We start from the raw sequence: 16,744 nt of genomic DNA, 5'->3' as shown, positions 1-16,744 counted from the left end.
TGTATATGTATATATAAAAATAAAATTCAGATTCCTATATAGTGACTAGATAATTTGACTCAGATGAACATAACCATACAAAATGGTTATAAAATAAATTGCCAGATTACTGGAAATCGATTGGTCTAAATTATTATTATTTTTTTTTATTTTTTTTTTACTCTGCCCTTTATTATGTAGGAATAATCGTCTTTTTATTTGTTTGTTGTTTCTAGAATTTTAAATGTATATTTTTAGAAATTGATTTTGTTTTTAATTTTTTTTTAATTTTTTTTTTATTTTTATTTTTTTTTTTAATTCTTGATAATTTTATTTTTTAAGCTTTTTTTTTTCCATTTAATGTTAATGCATATAAATTTAGGGGTATTACATAAAATCTTTATTTTTAGTCCAAATCGATGCGCATTATTTTATTTTTCTTCTACTAGAGAAACAAAATGAATTGAATGTGAGTTATATAATAATGGGGATATGGTCACTAACGAGGGGTTTAAAGCATATCAAACGATTTTTTTATTTACGTAGAAATGCGTTATGGCTTCCCAATTTAAGAAGCGGAATTCCAGTTCTTAATTTAGTTCGAATATGTTTTATGTTACTTAATTCTAGTTTAACGGTCTTTTTGGGTTTTTGATTGAAGATCTATCAAAATATGGTTACGATATATGACGTACATCATTTAATTCTCCCCTGTGTTGCAACAGATTATCAATAAAGAAACTTCGTATTGGACTGGAACTGAAATTTTAATTTAAACTAGTCAAATGATATCATTTAAACTAAAACGAAACGAAATGATTCAAAATAAAATGTAAACAAAAACAAGATTTATAAATAACAATTCAGAGGCAAGACCATTAACCAATCTTTAACAAACCAGTACATAAATAAATATCTAAGAATTTATTATTAAGAAATTTTATATATTACACACATTCATACACACGTAACCCTATATATTATTTTTAAAGAAATCTTTAATATCTTCAACATTCAAGTCATTCTTTTTCAAATAATCTAAACCTTGATTAACTAAATTTTCATAATTTATACCGCCACCACTACTACCACCATTCGAATTACCAGGTTTAGAACCTCCCTTTAAATTAGATTGAACATATTCAACATATTCATCTACGTTAATATTATCAAAATCATCTAAAAATGATTTTGCTTTTGAAGCTACAAACTTACCGAATAGTTTTGAACCACTGACCTTTTCAAATAAACTATTAAAAAATGAAGATGCAATGGTTGATGATGATGATGAAGAATTATTCTTAAAACTATTGTTAAGATTATTATTATCAGTAGTAAACAAATGATGAATATTATGAGAAAGGAACTCCGCTAATAATGGTAAATCATGGTTAATCAACCGTTGGAAACCTCTTAAATAAATGGTAAATGCAACTGCGATAATCATTATCACTAATATAATTTTAACTGCTGTTATGAATAAATTAATCCAGAATCTTACTATCCTAGAAAGTAATTTATAAACAATATACACTGCGACCAATAAGATGATTACAGCTGTAACTTCTGGATAATTCGTATATCCATATTTGAATAAAATAATCAGATTTCTTAGTAAAAACACAAAGATAGTAACAAATATAGATCCAATAGTGGCAAGAATGTCCAGTCCATTATAAGATGACTCTTGTTGTTTTTCCTTCAATGTATCGGATACATAACTATACTGAGTCATCGTATTGATTGATTGATTGATGAGATGATTGGTTAGTCGGACACGGTGAAAGAAAAGTATTGTCCTTTGACTTTACTTCTACCCCATTAAAGTTAACTTTTTTAAGCATAAATACTTTTGTTGACAAAATAAAAATCAATCACGTGCATTTCAGCACGCCTCATATTTTTCAGAAATTACCCTACCTTTCAAACTACGACTTACAGAATCTGGCATCATGAAAAATTTAATTTTTCACAATTTATTGTACGTTTTTATATACTTTTCTTCTTCTTCTTCTTCTTCATTATCGAAAGTTTTACCTCCGAATATATAGAAATTTGGCAATTGATTAATAGTATATCAAGGACTGATTCTTTATAATGCCTTTGTTTCGCTCATTCCCTTGTGGTTTGAAAGCTTTATTTTTGTCTTAGCTTTGCCTATTAAGTTAGGAAGGTTAAATTATGGCAGAAGTTTTGTTAGAGATGATGTGTATGTTTAGAATTAAGATTTGATATATTTTAGTTAGTTTATTGTTGATATAAGATCGGACAGAACATAATCTGTGGTTAAATAGAATATTCTTGTAAGGTTTGAAACTTTAGAGTATCCCGTTATATCACGACATTCCCCTTTTGTAAATATCTCTTTCTTTTTTTACAAGCTATGTAATAATAAAACATGACATCTTGGCATCTATCGTTATCTAGAAATTGATCATTATTTTGATATAATATAAGCTACTATGATATAGCCTTGTAGGGTAGCATAGCCAACAAGAAAAAGTATAAGAGTGATACCCTTCGCTCACACTCATTGGCACTCACACGCTAAATTTAAGTAGAGATGATCATCAATTATCACCCCTAAGCTATTACCTCGCTAGCATTTTCTCACTAAACATTTACTATTTCTCCCTAAAATATAATTTGCGGTCTCCTCCCCCGCCACTCCTTACCTCACTCACTCACTTTCACCTGAAATCAGACACTTCAAAACTTCTCCCAAAACAGACAGACAGACAAAAATAATTTATTACCAAAACAAACCAAAACAGACAAAATAGGAATATAAAACAAGGGGAATTTTTTTGAACCAAACAGAAACAGAAATAGAACAAACAAAAAATTGACATTTCATCTATCGATAAGAATCGAATCGATTTCATTTTGTATCATTATAGTATAGCAACAGAATATCATCTTTAAATAGCTTGATATCTTTCATCAGTCCACTCCTTCCTTCATATATATATATATACCTACTCCTCATACGTGTTTTATCGCAAACCCACAGTCTACAAGTTTAGCATACTATATATTCTAGCAAGAGCCACCTCCTCGCTTGCTATCATCTTTCATTCATCCCCCCCATTCCCTTCCCTCCCCCCTAGCATATCAAATCAATGTTTCTAAGAAAGAAACCTCCTCAGTTAACGTTTTTAGAGGAGTTGCAACAAACCTATAATGATTGTTGTGAAACCACTATCAAGAATTTATATCTTGAAGAAGATAAAAATGATGTAGAACTGGCTTTAAAAGGGTGGAAATCTTTACATACATCTTTATTATATAAATTGGAATTATTTGAGAAGAAGAAGATCACTTCAGTTGATGAATTGCAGATTTTACAGGAATTAAAAAATATAAGAGATCAGAATGTTAAACATCTTATACGAGTTCAATTAAGAATGGATGAAATTAATAGAAAGAAACATTTTGATCCTTCAAGAGAAGCTGCTATACTTTCTTTAAGTAATAGTGCTAGTTCAAAAAGTTCAGGACCATCACTTCGAAGCACTCATTCAAATTCTTCTACCAATAATCGTTCCATGTTAAAATCTTTACGTCCTCAAGCATCATCATTATCATCATCAACAACAAGTATCCCCACATCGAATGGTAATGGTAGTAGTACCAGTTCATATTTCACTCCAAGTAATACTTATCATACGTCAAAGGTAGCTGCCAAACTCATGTATCAACCCAATAAACCTCATATTCATATACTGCATCCTCAAACTTATCAACCCCCTTCCATCCCTTCTCAATCACAACCATTAGCAAGTTCAGAAGATGAATTATTCGATGATTTTGATGAAGAAGAAGCATTTGATTTTGTTTCTAACGACTATGGTAATGGAAATGGTCATAGTAGTAATAATTGGGAACGTCTTAATGTAGGCGAATCTAGAACTTCATCAGGCATTTCTGAATTATCTTCAGGTAAAGAAAATTCAACTTACAATAATAATCTCATTGATATTGATGATGACGGCTCGAATTTCAACAACTATAATCTCAATGGAGAACTGAATAGTCAACGACAATTCAATAAATCATTCGAAGATATATTGACCATTAAGAAAGTCCCTCCTCCTATTCCTCCCAAAAGAAATGGCAATAGTGCTGGTCATTTATCAGTTCCAACCACATCAAAACCGAAAAGTAACTCATTTGATCAGAATTATTATAATGATTCTAGTGATAATTTGTTAAGTACTATGGGATCGACTCATTCAAAAAGTACAGGTGATATAACTATAAAACCCATTATTGAAAGTCCTCAAAAGGAATCTAAACCAGTCGAAGTTAAAAAGAAACCCTATGTTTATAATAAACCTAAACCCCTCAATGTCAGTCATATCATGAAGAAAACTTCTCAAACAAGATTAAAACAACAACAAGCTCAACAAGCTCATCAATCTCAACAATCACTGAGTACACAAAAGACTACTTCATCTCAACCATCTCAACAACAGGCTAAACAACAACAGAAACCAAAAGCACAAGCCGCTAAACTTAAACCAAAGGCAAGTACTTCAAATATCAATTATAATTATGTCAAGAAAACAACTCCTACCGCGAAGAAAAGTGTATCACCACCACCTTCAAATCAACCCACCAAGAGAGAAGCAGCACCATCAAGTCCAACCATGGATGATTTATTAAGCGGATATGATGCAGAAGAAGATGGAGATGTGTATGATGATGGAGATGATGTTCCAACCTATCTTAAGAATGATACTGAACAAGATAAATTAATCGCATCTATTCGTGGTATTGATGTTGGATTAGCTAAACAAATCTTGAATGATATTGTGGTTCAAGGTGATGAAGTATATTGGGATGATATCGTTGGATTAGAAGCTGCTAAAAACTCCTTAAAGGAAGCTGTTGTATATCCATTTTTAAGACCAGATTTGTTCCAAGGTTTAAGAGAACCAGTGAGAGGGATGTTATTATTTGGACCTCCAGGTACGGGTAAAACCATGTTAGCTAGAGCAGTTGCCACTGAATCTAAATCAACATTTTTCCAAATTAATTCCAGTTCTTTAACTTCGAAATATTTAGGTGAAAGTGAAAAATTAGTTAAAGCATTATTTTTATTAGCTAAGAAATTATCTCCTTCGATTATTTTCATGGATGAAATTGATTCATTATTAGGATCTAGAACAGAAGGAGAATTAGAAAGTATGAGAAGAGTTAAGAATGAATTTTTAATTTCATGGTCAGAATTATCATCAGCTACCGCCAATGCTTCATCAAAACTGGAAGATAATAGAGTATTAATCTTAGGTGCTACAAATTTACCATGGGCTATCGATGAAGCTGCTAGGCGTAGATTTGCTAGACGTCAATATATCCCATTACCTGATGGAGAGATTAGAATTAATCAAATCAAACGATTATTGAAATATCAAAATAATACCATTACTGATGATGATTTCCTTGAATTGATTGAATTGACTGAAGGGTTTAGTGGTAGTGATATAACATCATTAGCTAAGGATAGTGCTATGGGTCCATTACGTGAATTAGGTGAGAAATTATTATTAACTCCAACTGACCAAATTAGATCGATTAATATAGAAGATTTCAAAAATAGTTTGAAATATATTAGACCAAGTGTATCTAAAGAAGGATTGAAACAATATGAAGATTGGTCTGATAAATTTGGTTCATCTGGTATGTAGGTTAAGTAACTGTGTAATATATAAGTAGTTGTAGAAATAGATTAACCACATTCATTTAGAGTTAAAAGTAAGTGTAATTGATATAAATATTATTTATTAATCTTTATATTTATCTATTTAAATAATGATATTTTCAGACCTTTGAAGTTTCTTTCTTTGCTTCAGGTATTTCATCTATACAATGTAAACCATGATCTTTAACAAATAAAGAACCAACGAAACATATTCCTAGCAATGGAACACATAAATAGAAGAAATCTTTAATAGCCTTCATATACATATCTTTAATAATTTGAACCTGTGATGGGTCTAAATTGCTTATTTCGATACGAGTGAAGATATGACTTTTTAAATAATTCAAATAACTGGTAGGGATATTATCAAGTTTTTCTTCAACTTTGATTTGTTCCAATAATGAGTTTGATACAATTAAAGAAGCAACAGCAATACCAACCGCACCACCAAATGATCTTAACACATTTCTAGCACTTATTACCACTGCTCTTTCAGCTTTTTTAGCAAGACTTTGAACTGCTACCATTGAAGGTTGGAAAATGAAACCGACACCAATACCCATAATAATTAAAATACCAGATACAACTCCCCAAGTAGTAGTGTCATCGAATAAAAGACATAATCCACAAGCAACGGTCCAAATACCATAACCAAATACAACAATGAAATAATAATGACCGGTATAACTCATTAATTGACCTGCGGTGATTGAGAATATTGATTGGGTTAAAACCAATGGTAATAAAATCACTGAAGAATGAATAGAATCCAAACCTCTTACAATTTGGAAATAATAAGGTAAATAATAAGTGAAGGCATAATAAGCCATACCATACAAGAAGTTTGTACCTAATAAAAGTGATAATGAGAATCTGGTGAATAAACCTAATGGAATCATTGGTAATTTTGGAACTTTCCATTCAATGATTAAAAATCCTACGAAACATAATCCACCCACGACGAACATTGCAATAACAATAGATGAATCCCAAGCATAGGTTGAACCACCTCCACTAATTGGAATCAATAATAAGGTTAAACTGGCAGTACTGAAAAGCATACCTAAATAATCAATCTTCCTAAACTTTTCTCTTCTACTTAAGACATCGTTTAATTGTTGAGCATTTCTTTTTGAATCGATTAAATACCAAACTGTAATCATTACTAATACAATTAAAGGTGGCATCATATGATAAAAGTTTCTCCAACTTGAATGTTCAATAAAACCAGACATTATGAAAGGACCCAAGGCATTTCCTAACCCAACTTGTGAACCTAAGATACCTTGATATCTACCTCTTTGTTTTAAAGTACAAATATCACTTAACATCACCATGGTTAAAGATTGAATACCACCTTGGCCAATACCAGCAAAAGCTCTGAATATATAAAATTGAACCCCAGTTTGAGCAAATCCACAAGCTAAATCTGCTATGGCTAATATTCCTAATGAAGTTAATAAGATATTCTTTCTACCAAAGATATCGGCCAATCTACCAAATAAGACTTGACAAACACAATTTGCTAACAAAGAAGCTGTCCCAGCCCAATTAATGGTAGTTTCAGCATTTAAATCTTTACTTATATTGGATAAAGCGATTGTAATACTGGTTTGATCAGCAAAAGCTGTGAATAAACCTAATGATAAGGCAAATAAACAAATCATAAGTTTCTTGGTAGGTAAGATATTAAGATGAGCATCACCTAACTTATCCGCTAAATCCTTTGGTTTCTCTGATAAGGGATCATTTTCAAGATGACTTGATGAAGTAGATGAATCATTTCTTTCCATATGAGTAGTTGTTTCATGAGATGATGTAACTTGTTTTAAAGTTTTATCGTTGGTTTGTAGTTTTTCTTCATTCTCTATATTCGAATGATCTATCGAATTTATTGATGCTGACATTTATGAAAGGGTGCAAAAGTCAAAATTTCTTTTTAAAAAACTTTTTATATATTGTGTTTTGGTAGCCTATTACTATATGAGATACATGTGAGATATATGATGATAAAAGAATATAACAAAAACAAATATAAGAACCAAATAATCCTTAAACCTCGTGTGACGATATGAAATAAAACAGTGATCTTTCCGATAATATATATTTTTTAACGAATTGTTAAAGGAAATCAGTTTCCTTTTATGTCAAATTATACATCAATGACATGAAAGATGTAAAAAAGAGGATAAATCGTTCCGTTTACCGGCATCACGCGGCGTTTGTTCCTAATCAGGCAAAAGTCGGTATGTCGGAGTCGACCATTACTAAGCCGTTCTAATTAAGGTGTGATATGAGCAATTCATATAGAGATCATCATTCGATATTCAGAGCTATAAAAAGTTATCAGATTTCATAGGGGTCGTCGTCAATTACAGTTGGTTGGTCGATAACCGTTACGGTTTAAACGTTATCAAATCTGATGGGTTCGCATAGAATTTGATCTGATTAGAATATTCACTGTGATTCACATTTGTAATTGAAAGTGGGTTTCCCATTTCCGATTCCGCCTTTTCCTGATTAAACATCATTAGAATATAGTACAATTGGAGGCTTTATTCCTTTTTAACCCCTTTCAGAATATGAAGTGGAGTAGATTGCTTCAATAATCTTTGGGTATCATCACCTTAATTTCAATTACTCGGTTCCGCGATCGAATATTGTGGCTCTTCATACAAGTGCGCTACCTAAAAATAGTAAGAGAATTTATCTACACCGATAATAGAACGTCTATATGGGGCTAAATGTGTAATATTCTTATATACTAACAAATGATACAAATAGAAGATTAGAAACTAGGAGTCAGCTTACTTTTAGTTGACCCAATTCTTGCTACTCCTACCCAGAAGTAAATTATACTGGCTACTTCTAAAATAGCGAGCAAAATACTGCTCACCAAGTATACATAATAACGAATTCCTTTATTATAACTTGGATAAGGTTTCACTCTCATTTCAACATCTATGAGATCTCTATGGATTTTCCACACCTCATTTCTCAACTGAATTATGCTAACTTGGGTAGGATAACGTGGATCACTTGATGCATTGACCAAGTTATAAGGTTCTGGTAAATCAGGCATGATTACTAGATTATTCACATTAATCTTTGGATCAATCCTATGATAAACTGGTGCCGGAGTCATTTCATGGGACATTCTTCTGATTAGCATTTTAATAAAACCAAAAGAAATAATATATAAAAGTTTGGCTGCTTATATATGCTGAAACCAATTTATCTTGATATTTTTAGCATAAAATAATTGCAGTTAACAATTTACCGAAACCATTTTAAATTAATATATGTCGACTTCCTCAACATTTCAGTGATGAAGTATATTACAGATATTTGTCTAAACCAAATGACAGGAATGAAATATTCATTACTAGATATTTTGATGAACTAATATATTATTCTTTTTATATAATTTGCTAAAGAAATGTATCTAATCTAACAATTATTTCTTATCAAAAACATACACCAAAAAGAAATGCAAAAAGATAAAAATAGGTGCCATAAATAAGGAGAAGAATCTACAAAAACTTCGATCGAAACAACCATCACATTTGGGATACTTGGGCTTGGAATTAAAGTGAACTTCAAATCTACTTTTAATGTAAGTAAGATCTAGAGTGATCTGTTGAATGGATTGTGCTAAATCAGTCATTTTAATCTCATTGGTAATTGCTTTTGAACTATTAGATGGCGATGGAGTCTCCATTACTCCGAGATCAATATCAGTTGACGTGCTACCAACAGTCATATTTTGAGATGAATAAATTTGTTGTAAGTGAAAAATGAAAATATAGAAGTGATAAATACTTTTCTATAATAAATTGTAAAATAGTTTGTTAAATAAAAAAAAGTGTCTTAGCATAATATGTCTATTGTAGCAGCAATTACTTTGATTTTGTTACGTTTATAAAATTTGTTTATAAAATTTATATATAATCTGTTTATTAATTTAATCGACTCTTTTTTAACTTAAAAATTATTGTTTTAAAATTTTCATATCATATCTAATTCAATGTCAGAACTCCCTTTACAAGACTTCTCAAGGAACATGCAAACAAGTCCACCATATCTACCACCTGAAATCGAACCTCCATGTCAAAATCTAATCACCACTGCTTCAACTGAACAACAAAAAGAGTTATATCAACTTCAGAAGAGCATTAAGATGATACAAGTAAACATCCATAATTTAAAACTTATAATTAGAGATAGAGAGAGGACAGATTCACATATGGGAACTTCCTATACATGTGAAAAGTGTAGAGATTCTAATATTTGGAGTTGTATTTCATGTCCATCATTTATTCTTTTGCTTTTTTCCATGTTATTTGGAGCTATATTTGGACCAATTATCGTATACTAGTGATTAAATTATTTAAAATTCATCTTTCTTAATGTTATGTTAAATATTCCATTATAAAGTAATAGTAACTTAACAATAAATATCATTTTCAACTTAAAACTTTCTTTAACAATTTTATGTCGAACGTTACCTATATGAACTTTTATGTTCTAAATATTTTGCATCATTGACGTATATATAGATTTTTATTTTGAAATATAAATTTATTAAGAATGATTCATTCCTCAGACTAAAGTCACAATTTCCCTACATGTGTTTATATAAATAGGTCCTAGATTTCCAATTCTGCCTTTTCCTGATTGAAAATCATTGGAATATAGTAAAATCAGATAATTTGTTAGACTATTTACCTACACGTATAATGGAAACAGATATATGCAGTTATCTCTAATATTTTTATGTAGCAATTAATTATAGAAATAGAAATTAGATAATTTAATTCAACTTTTATTTGATCCAAGTTTTACTATTCCTATCCAGAAGAAAACTATACTGGCTACTTCTAAAATAGCAAATAATATAATAATCACCAAGTATACATAATAACGAGTTCCTTTATTATAACTTGGATAAGGTTTCACTCTCATTTCAACATCTATGAGATCTCTATGGATTTTCCACACCTCATTTCTCAACTGAATTATGCTAACTTGGGTAGGATAACGTGGATCACTTGATGCATTGACCAAGTTATAAGGTTCTGGTAAATCAGGCATGATTACTAGATTATTCACATTAATCTTTGGATCAATCCTATGATAAACTGGTGTCGAAGTCATTTCTTGGGACATTCTGCTCCTTTGTAGTTTAAGCAATTTAATTAAATCAAAAGAAATAATTTATAATATTGCCGCTATTTATATATGCTGAAACCAATTTAACTTGACATAAAATAGCTGAAGTTAATTATGGATATTTTAAATTAATATATTCAAATTTCCTACAACATTTCAGTGTAGAAGTATATTACAGATATTTGTTTGAACCTAAATGACATATACATTAATTACATAGAGAAAACACTAAATGCTTTGAAGAAACAACGTATTATTTTTATTATTTAATTAGCCAAACTAATGTATCTAATCTTAAAATCATTTCTTGTCAAAAACATAGACCAAAAAGAAATGCAAAAAGATAAAAATAGGTGCCATAAATAAGGTGAACAATATACAACAAGTTCGATCGACACAATCACGACATTTTGGATACTTGTGGGAATTAAAGTGAATTTCAAATCTACTTTTAATGTAGGTAAGATCTAGAGTGATCTGTTGAATAGATTGTGCTAAATCAGTCATTTCAATATTAACTATCTAAAAAGTACTAAGTAAAAAATTCGTGTGTCAATTTTTTTGTCACATTTTTCTCACGAAATAATGTATCCTTATTTCAGATTGTGTGGTAAATAACTAACTAACTTTATAGTGTTCTTACATCAGTTTCTATCATACAAACATACATCAATTTATAGGACAATATATAATTCATGATGATGATATCTCATCATACTAACTTCTAGAACTGGTCAGGTTATGTCATTGATTTTTATTTAATAAGATAGACTATATACATTTGCAGTCTATCCTATTACCGCCCCCTAATCCAAAGGTATCAATACTTCTTTATATTACCTGTTAAGAATCAATCAATACAAATACGATTATTTGATCTCACAGTATATGTGTGTTAGAAAATATTGTCATTTAGCTTTATATAGAATGTAGTATGTAATAGAAGTCTCTTTTTAATAAGAAATTTTTGGCAGCACTTTAAAAGTTTTTTACTTTCTCTTCATCTTCTTCTTCTTCCATTATTCAATCAATCATAAAAAATGGTTAATCAGTTAAAAGAAGCTTTTAATTCAATTAAAAGATGGTTTAAAGTTGAAGCAAACCCTCAACCAATTGATCAACCAAACCCTGAAGCTGATAGGCAAAATGCTGATGATGACGATGATCAACAAATTGATCAACCAAACCCTGAAGCTGATAGGCAAAATGCTGATGATGACGATGATCAACAAATTGATCAACCAAACCCTGAAGCTGATAGGCAAAATGCTGATGATGACGATGATCAACAAATTGATCAACCAAACCCTGAAGCTGATAGGCAAAATGCTGATGATGACGATGCAGCACCAGCAATAGTACAATTGACTTGCGAAACTTGTGGTGCATTACTCGAAATCCCCAAACCACCAAATTCAGTAAAAAGGATCAACACACTTATTATTGATGGTATTAAAGACTTAGCAACAAAGATTGAAGTCCATTTCCAGGACTATTCCTTTTTTTACTTAATTTTAATCGGTTTGATTCATTTTATTTCTGCCTGTTTTGCCATTGCATTACGTACGATCAACTATAATTTAAAAGCCAAGCTTTTAGAGAAAGTCGAACTTGATTTTCAACAAGGATTAACAGATGTCACAGTTGAAGTGGCAGCTGAAGCGTTATATGACAGGATTAGGTTAACCGTATTAAAAGCCAAAGTAAAAATCCTCCAATACTATTTAGAACAGATACTTTTGGAGGAAAAGTTTAGATTCGGAACCTACTATGGATTGTATTCCTATACTTTCATAATGCACCGTATTACGATGACATTTCTTATCATCATTATATATGCTAAAGGAAGTAACATGTCCAATTGGAAATTATTTTATTTGACAGTACTTATAGTTTATTGTTTTACAGTGCAAGCGTTCTGTGCTTCAGAGAAGCCAAACGAAATATTAAACAAATTTATTCAAGGTAACACTAATATTCAATAATTCATTATCGATTAACTCTAATGATATATTTTATCTTAATATTATCTTCACGTTATATTTCGAAAAAAAATATTGGAATCAGGAAGTTAATACTTATTTAAATCTTGAATAAATAAATCGCTAACTTTTGCTTAAACAATTCTATATTCTATTTATAGAATATATAATTATTTATTAGATAAATATACATGGTTGTATAATACGTACTACTCTCATGATCGGTAGTAGTGATAACAATAGACGAATCGGTGTTTGATTCTGCGACACCAGTTATTGTCAAATGTGTCAACGAAATGTTGTGGTGGTGCTGACAAGGAAGATGAGGATGTAGATTCAGTAGATGAAAACAATCTCAATAGTAGAAGTTGAATTAACATCTTCGTAACTAAGAGATGAAACGTCAGTTTCATGACCGGCGATAGTTGAAGCAGTAGTGTAAGTATTACCTTCAGAATCAGTGGAAATGATAGCTTCTCCAGTACCTGTAGTGACTGAACCGTCGGATTTAACACTAGTGAAAGTAGTGGTGCAAGATGATTCTGGACCGTCAATGATTGAAATGGTAGTCTGTGCATTACTTCTTCTTTACTGATCCACTAATTTGGCAATTGAATAACCTTCACAAACAGCATATTGCACACTTCAAGAACCTGATGGAAGACAAACACTGTTTCTGAATAATGTCACTAACATAAAAAGCCTTCAATAGCAAATCTCATGATTTCTGATATTTCCTACCCAGCTGCAGTAGGAATTTCACTATTATGGCACCAGTAAATGAAAAAAAGTAATGAAATAATCAAATTACTAAATCCTTGTTAAAATTGTTTTCAAGGAGAATGCGAATGAGATTTTTGTAGAAAGAAATCTAACAAAAAAAAGTTGAAGATTTTATAGAATAAATTAAAACTATTTATCCATTTAATTCATAGTATACTTTACTCTTTTAAGTTATTGTAAAACTTGAAATCAAGTCATAATGTAATAATAAAGTCAATATTAAAATTTTTTTAATAGATTGGTAGCGCAAATAATAATTACTTCTTTCTAAGCCACCGGAAAAAAATTTGAAAGAAAAATTGACTCCGTGGCCAAGCTGGCTAAGGCGTGAGACTGTTAATCTCAAGATCGTGAGTTCAATCCTCACCGGGGTCGTTTGATCTTTTTTTTTGTAATTTTTTTTAATTACTACTACAAAGCATTCTAGTAGATCTAATTAGTGATTTTATGCAACGGTGAAAGCATCCTACTTACATATTGGATTCTTATTGATCCATTTTTTTTTAAATATTTCGTGTATTAAACTTGTCAATTGATTCAATTATGTATTCTTATGGCAGATATATAATTAATCTAATCCACAATCAAAAAAATGCCACATCATTGAACAGTTATGATATCTATATGATAAGCTTATTTCTTACCACTCTTCTTGATACCACCACCAATTAATGGACCACCTTTCTTAGCTTTTTCAGCCATGGCTTTCTTAGCATCGGCATCAGCTTTTTGTTTAGCTTTGAATGCTAAGTCATCTTCATCTAAATCTTGAACCTTTTTCTTAGCAGCCTTTAATGGCTTAGCTTTACCTCCTTGACGACCTGACATAACTAATAATTGAAATGAAGTACTTTAAAACTATAACCAGAACAAGAAGAAGAATTATGAAAGCATCAATTTTTGATTTGAATTGCACACAGAAAAAAAATAAAATTTTACAGTACTGCTGCCCTGGCTAAAAAACGCTCCACATCATTCTTCCTCAATTTTCTGACAGTTTCGCTTTTGATAAATCTATAAATATCATTTTATTGTGATAAACGATATTAACATAGCCAATTGATATATGAATTAGATAAATCATGGCTGTTCTCACTCCAAATGATAAGGAAAAAATTAAACGAGCTATTCCAAAGGCGAATAACAAAATTATAGATGCTACGGTAGCTCGATTATACATAGCCTATCCTGATCCCACCAAATGGGTTTATACTGGATTAGTTGGAGCTGTTGCATTGGTAGATGATTTGGTGGGTCATACATTTTTCATTAAATTAGTTGATATCATTGGGAACCGTGGTGTTATATGGGATCAAGAGCTATATGTAAACTTTGACTACAACCAAGACCGGAAGTTTTTCCATTCCTTTGAAATCGAAGATTGTTTAGTTGGTTTATTATTTGAAGATTCTACTGAAGCTGCCCATTTCCATAAGAGAGTTACAACACGTCAAAAGCATGGATCAAAACAAACTATTTCTAATAAGAATGCAATTGCATTAAAGGCAAGAGCAGGTCCAACCGATGTTAAGAAATCAGGTCCAAGAGGTGAAGTTAATGATATTAGTTCTGGTCAAAGATTAAGACTTAGTAAAGGTGTATTATATTACGATGATGTACCACCACCCGAATGGCGTGCATTATATGCTGAATTAGAAGCTGCTGGTATAAGCGAAGATATGATTGCTGATAATAGAGAGTTTATTAAAGATTATATAGCAAATCAAGGTGGTCCATTAGTTGGTCTAGAACCTCCTATTCCTAGAAGATTTCAAAGAAAGAATGATCCTGCTCCGGTTGTTCAAGCTACTCCATTAATACTGAAATCATCCAAAGCAAAGAAACCACCTCCACCTCCACCACCACCTGGTGCACCAAGTCCTAGTGATAATTCGAGACCATCACCTCCACCTGCATACAACTCATATGATTCAAGTCATGCTTCCCCAGCACCACCAACACGGGCTCCAGAACCAGAACATGAACCATCTCCAGAGCCATCTCCTGAGCCTGAGCCTGCTACTCCTGCTAAACCCCGATTCCGTTTACCACCAGCAAATGCATTTGCTCCACCAGTTACAAACACATCACTCCCACCCCCACCTCCACCAGGACAAGTTTCTAATGGTTTACCACCACCACCTCCTTCAGGTGCAAGACCAATACCACCACCTATGGGACAACAACCACCACCACAAGCGTTACCACCTCGAGCAGTCCCACAACCATATGGTCAACAACCTCCCTCACAACCACAACAACATCATTTCCCTATACCGATACCTCCCAATGCTAATAGAGCAGTTCCACCTCCTCCACCTGGTAGAGGTAACGTTCCACCACCTCCTGCTCGTGGAGGTGTACCACCACCACCTCCTCAAAGAGGTCCAATGCCAGCCCCACCTCAAAGGACTGGTGCTCCACCACCACCACCTCCTCCAAGAGCTGCTAGAGGAGCTCCACCTCCACCACCGCCACCTAGAGGAAGAACTAATCCTGGTTTACCACAACAGCCTCCAGCTCCTGTAATGGGTTATAACTCTCCACCACCACAAGTTACTTACCCTCAAGCAAATATGGTTCCACCACCACCACCAGTTTCATTCCCTCAAGCAAATGCTAGTATTCCACCACCACCACCTGCACCTCCATTCGCAACTGCAGGTGCGGGTGCCCCACCTCCTCCACCACCACCTTTCCCAACAGCTGTAACAGGTGGTCCACCACCTCCTCCACCTCCTCCAATGCCATCTTTCCCTGCTGCAGGAGGTCCGCCTCCACCACCTCCTCCAATGCCATCTTTCGCAGCAGCACCTCCACCAGTGGAAGCTCCAACTGGAGATGTTAGCCGTGACGCACTTTTGGCCTCCATTAGAGGTGCAGGTGTCGGTGGTTTAAAGAAAGTTGATAAGAGTCAATTAGATAAACCAAGTGCATTATTGATGGAAGCTAAAGGAGAAGCTCCTCCTGCCTCAGCATCAGGAACTCCTGCTCCTACAGGTCAGCCAGCAAGTTTGGCAGATGCATTGACTGCAGCACTTAGTAAGAGAAAAGGTAAAGTTGCTCAAAGTGACGACGAAGAAGATGATGATTGGTGATTTATGTAGTAGAACATACTAAA

The 16,744-nt window shown here is 32.4% G+C and overlaps 8 protein-coding genes and 1 non-coding gene across 9 annotated transcripts; 5 read left to right on the top strand and 4 right to left on the bottom strand. All coding sequences in view use genetic code 12, as the record gives it.

Annotated features, from left to right (window-relative positions):
• Window positions 1-952: 952 nt before the first annotated feature.
• Window positions 953-1,714, bottom strand: DFJ63DRAFT_337134 (uncharacterized protein; the record flags this gene model as incomplete). Its single annotated transcript, XM_064908492.1, has 1 exon — window positions 953-1,714. One exon carries the CDS (start codon window positions 1,712-1,714, stop codon window positions 953-955), a length of 762 nt encoding a protein of 253 aa, XP_064760602.1.
• Window positions 1,715-3,101: 1,387 nt separating this feature from the next.
• Window positions 3,102-5,672, top strand: YTA6 (putative AAA family ATPase; the record flags this gene model as incomplete). The annotated part of the gene is made up of 1 exon (XM_064908491.1): window positions 3,102-5,672. The coding sequence occupies one exon, from the start codon at window positions 3,102-3,104 to the stop codon at window positions 5,670-5,672; it is 2,571 nt and encodes an 856-aa protein (XP_064760601.1).
• A 133-nt stretch (window positions 5,673-5,805) lies between these two features.
• Window positions 5,806-7,479, bottom strand: DFJ63DRAFT_289493 (major facilitator superfamily domain-containing protein; the record flags this gene model as incomplete). Its single annotated transcript, XM_064905235.1, has 1 exon — window positions 5,806-7,479. One exon carries the CDS (start codon window positions 7,477-7,479, stop codon window positions 5,806-5,808), a length of 1,674 nt encoding a protein of 557 aa, XP_064760600.1.
• Window positions 7,480-8,474: 995 nt separating this feature from the next.
• On the bottom strand, window positions 8,475-9,449 carry DFJ63DRAFT_337131 (uncharacterized protein; the record flags this gene model as incomplete). Its single annotated transcript, XM_064908490.1, has 2 exons — window positions 8,475-8,805; window positions 9,262-9,449. 2 exons carry the CDS (start codon window positions 9,447-9,449, stop codon window positions 8,475-8,477), a joined length of 519 nt encoding a protein of 172 aa, XP_064760599.1.
• A 264-nt stretch (window positions 9,450-9,713) lies between these two features.
• DFJ63DRAFT_315030 (uncharacterized protein) lies at window positions 9,714-10,064 on the top strand (the record flags this gene model as incomplete). The annotated part of the gene is made up of 1 exon (XM_064906477.1): window positions 9,714-10,064. One exon carries the CDS (start codon window positions 9,714-9,716, stop codon window positions 10,062-10,064), a length of 351 nt encoding a protein of 116 aa, XP_064760598.1.
• A 440-nt stretch (window positions 10,065-10,504) lies between these two features.
• DFJ63DRAFT_315029 (uncharacterized protein) lies at window positions 10,505-10,855 on the bottom strand (the record flags this gene model as incomplete). The annotated part of the gene is made up of 1 exon (XM_064906476.1): window positions 10,505-10,855. The coding sequence occupies one exon, from the start codon at window positions 10,853-10,855 to the stop codon at window positions 10,505-10,507; it is 351 nt and encodes a 116-aa protein (XP_064760597.1).
• A 1,043-nt stretch (window positions 10,856-11,898) lies between these two features.
• DFJ63DRAFT_315028 (uncharacterized protein) lies at window positions 11,899-12,843 on the top strand (the record flags this gene model as incomplete). The annotated part of the gene is made up of 1 exon (XM_064906475.1): window positions 11,899-12,843. The coding sequence occupies one exon, from the start codon at window positions 11,899-11,901 to the stop codon at window positions 12,841-12,843; it is 945 nt and encodes a 314-aa protein (XP_064760596.1).
• Window positions 12,844-13,924: 1,081 nt separating this feature from the next.
• On the top strand, window positions 13,925-13,998 carry DFJ63DRAFT_t114. The gene has a single exon. It is a non-coding gene; the product is annotated as a tRNA-Asn (tRNA).
• A 707-nt stretch (window positions 13,999-14,705) lies between these two features.
• Window positions 14,706-16,721, top strand: WAL1 (actin-binding protein; the record flags this gene model as incomplete). The annotated part of the gene is made up of 1 exon (XM_064908489.1): window positions 14,706-16,721. One exon carries the CDS (start codon window positions 14,706-14,708, stop codon window positions 16,719-16,721), a length of 2,016 nt encoding a protein of 671 aa, XP_064760595.1.
• Between the last annotated feature and the right edge of the window lie 23 nt (window positions 16,722-16,744).

This window comes from Scheffersomyces coipomensis (genome assembly GCF_036884675.1).
Source record: "Scheffersomyces coipomensis strain NRRL Y-17651 chromosome Unknown DFJ63scaffold_6, whole genome shotgun sequence".
NCBI lineage: Eukaryota > Fungi > Ascomycota > Pichiomycetes > Serinales > Debaryomycetaceae > Scheffersomyces > Scheffersomyces coipomensis.
Note: the sequence above shows the minus strand (reverse complement) of the source record. Positions and strands in the feature narration are given on the sequence as shown.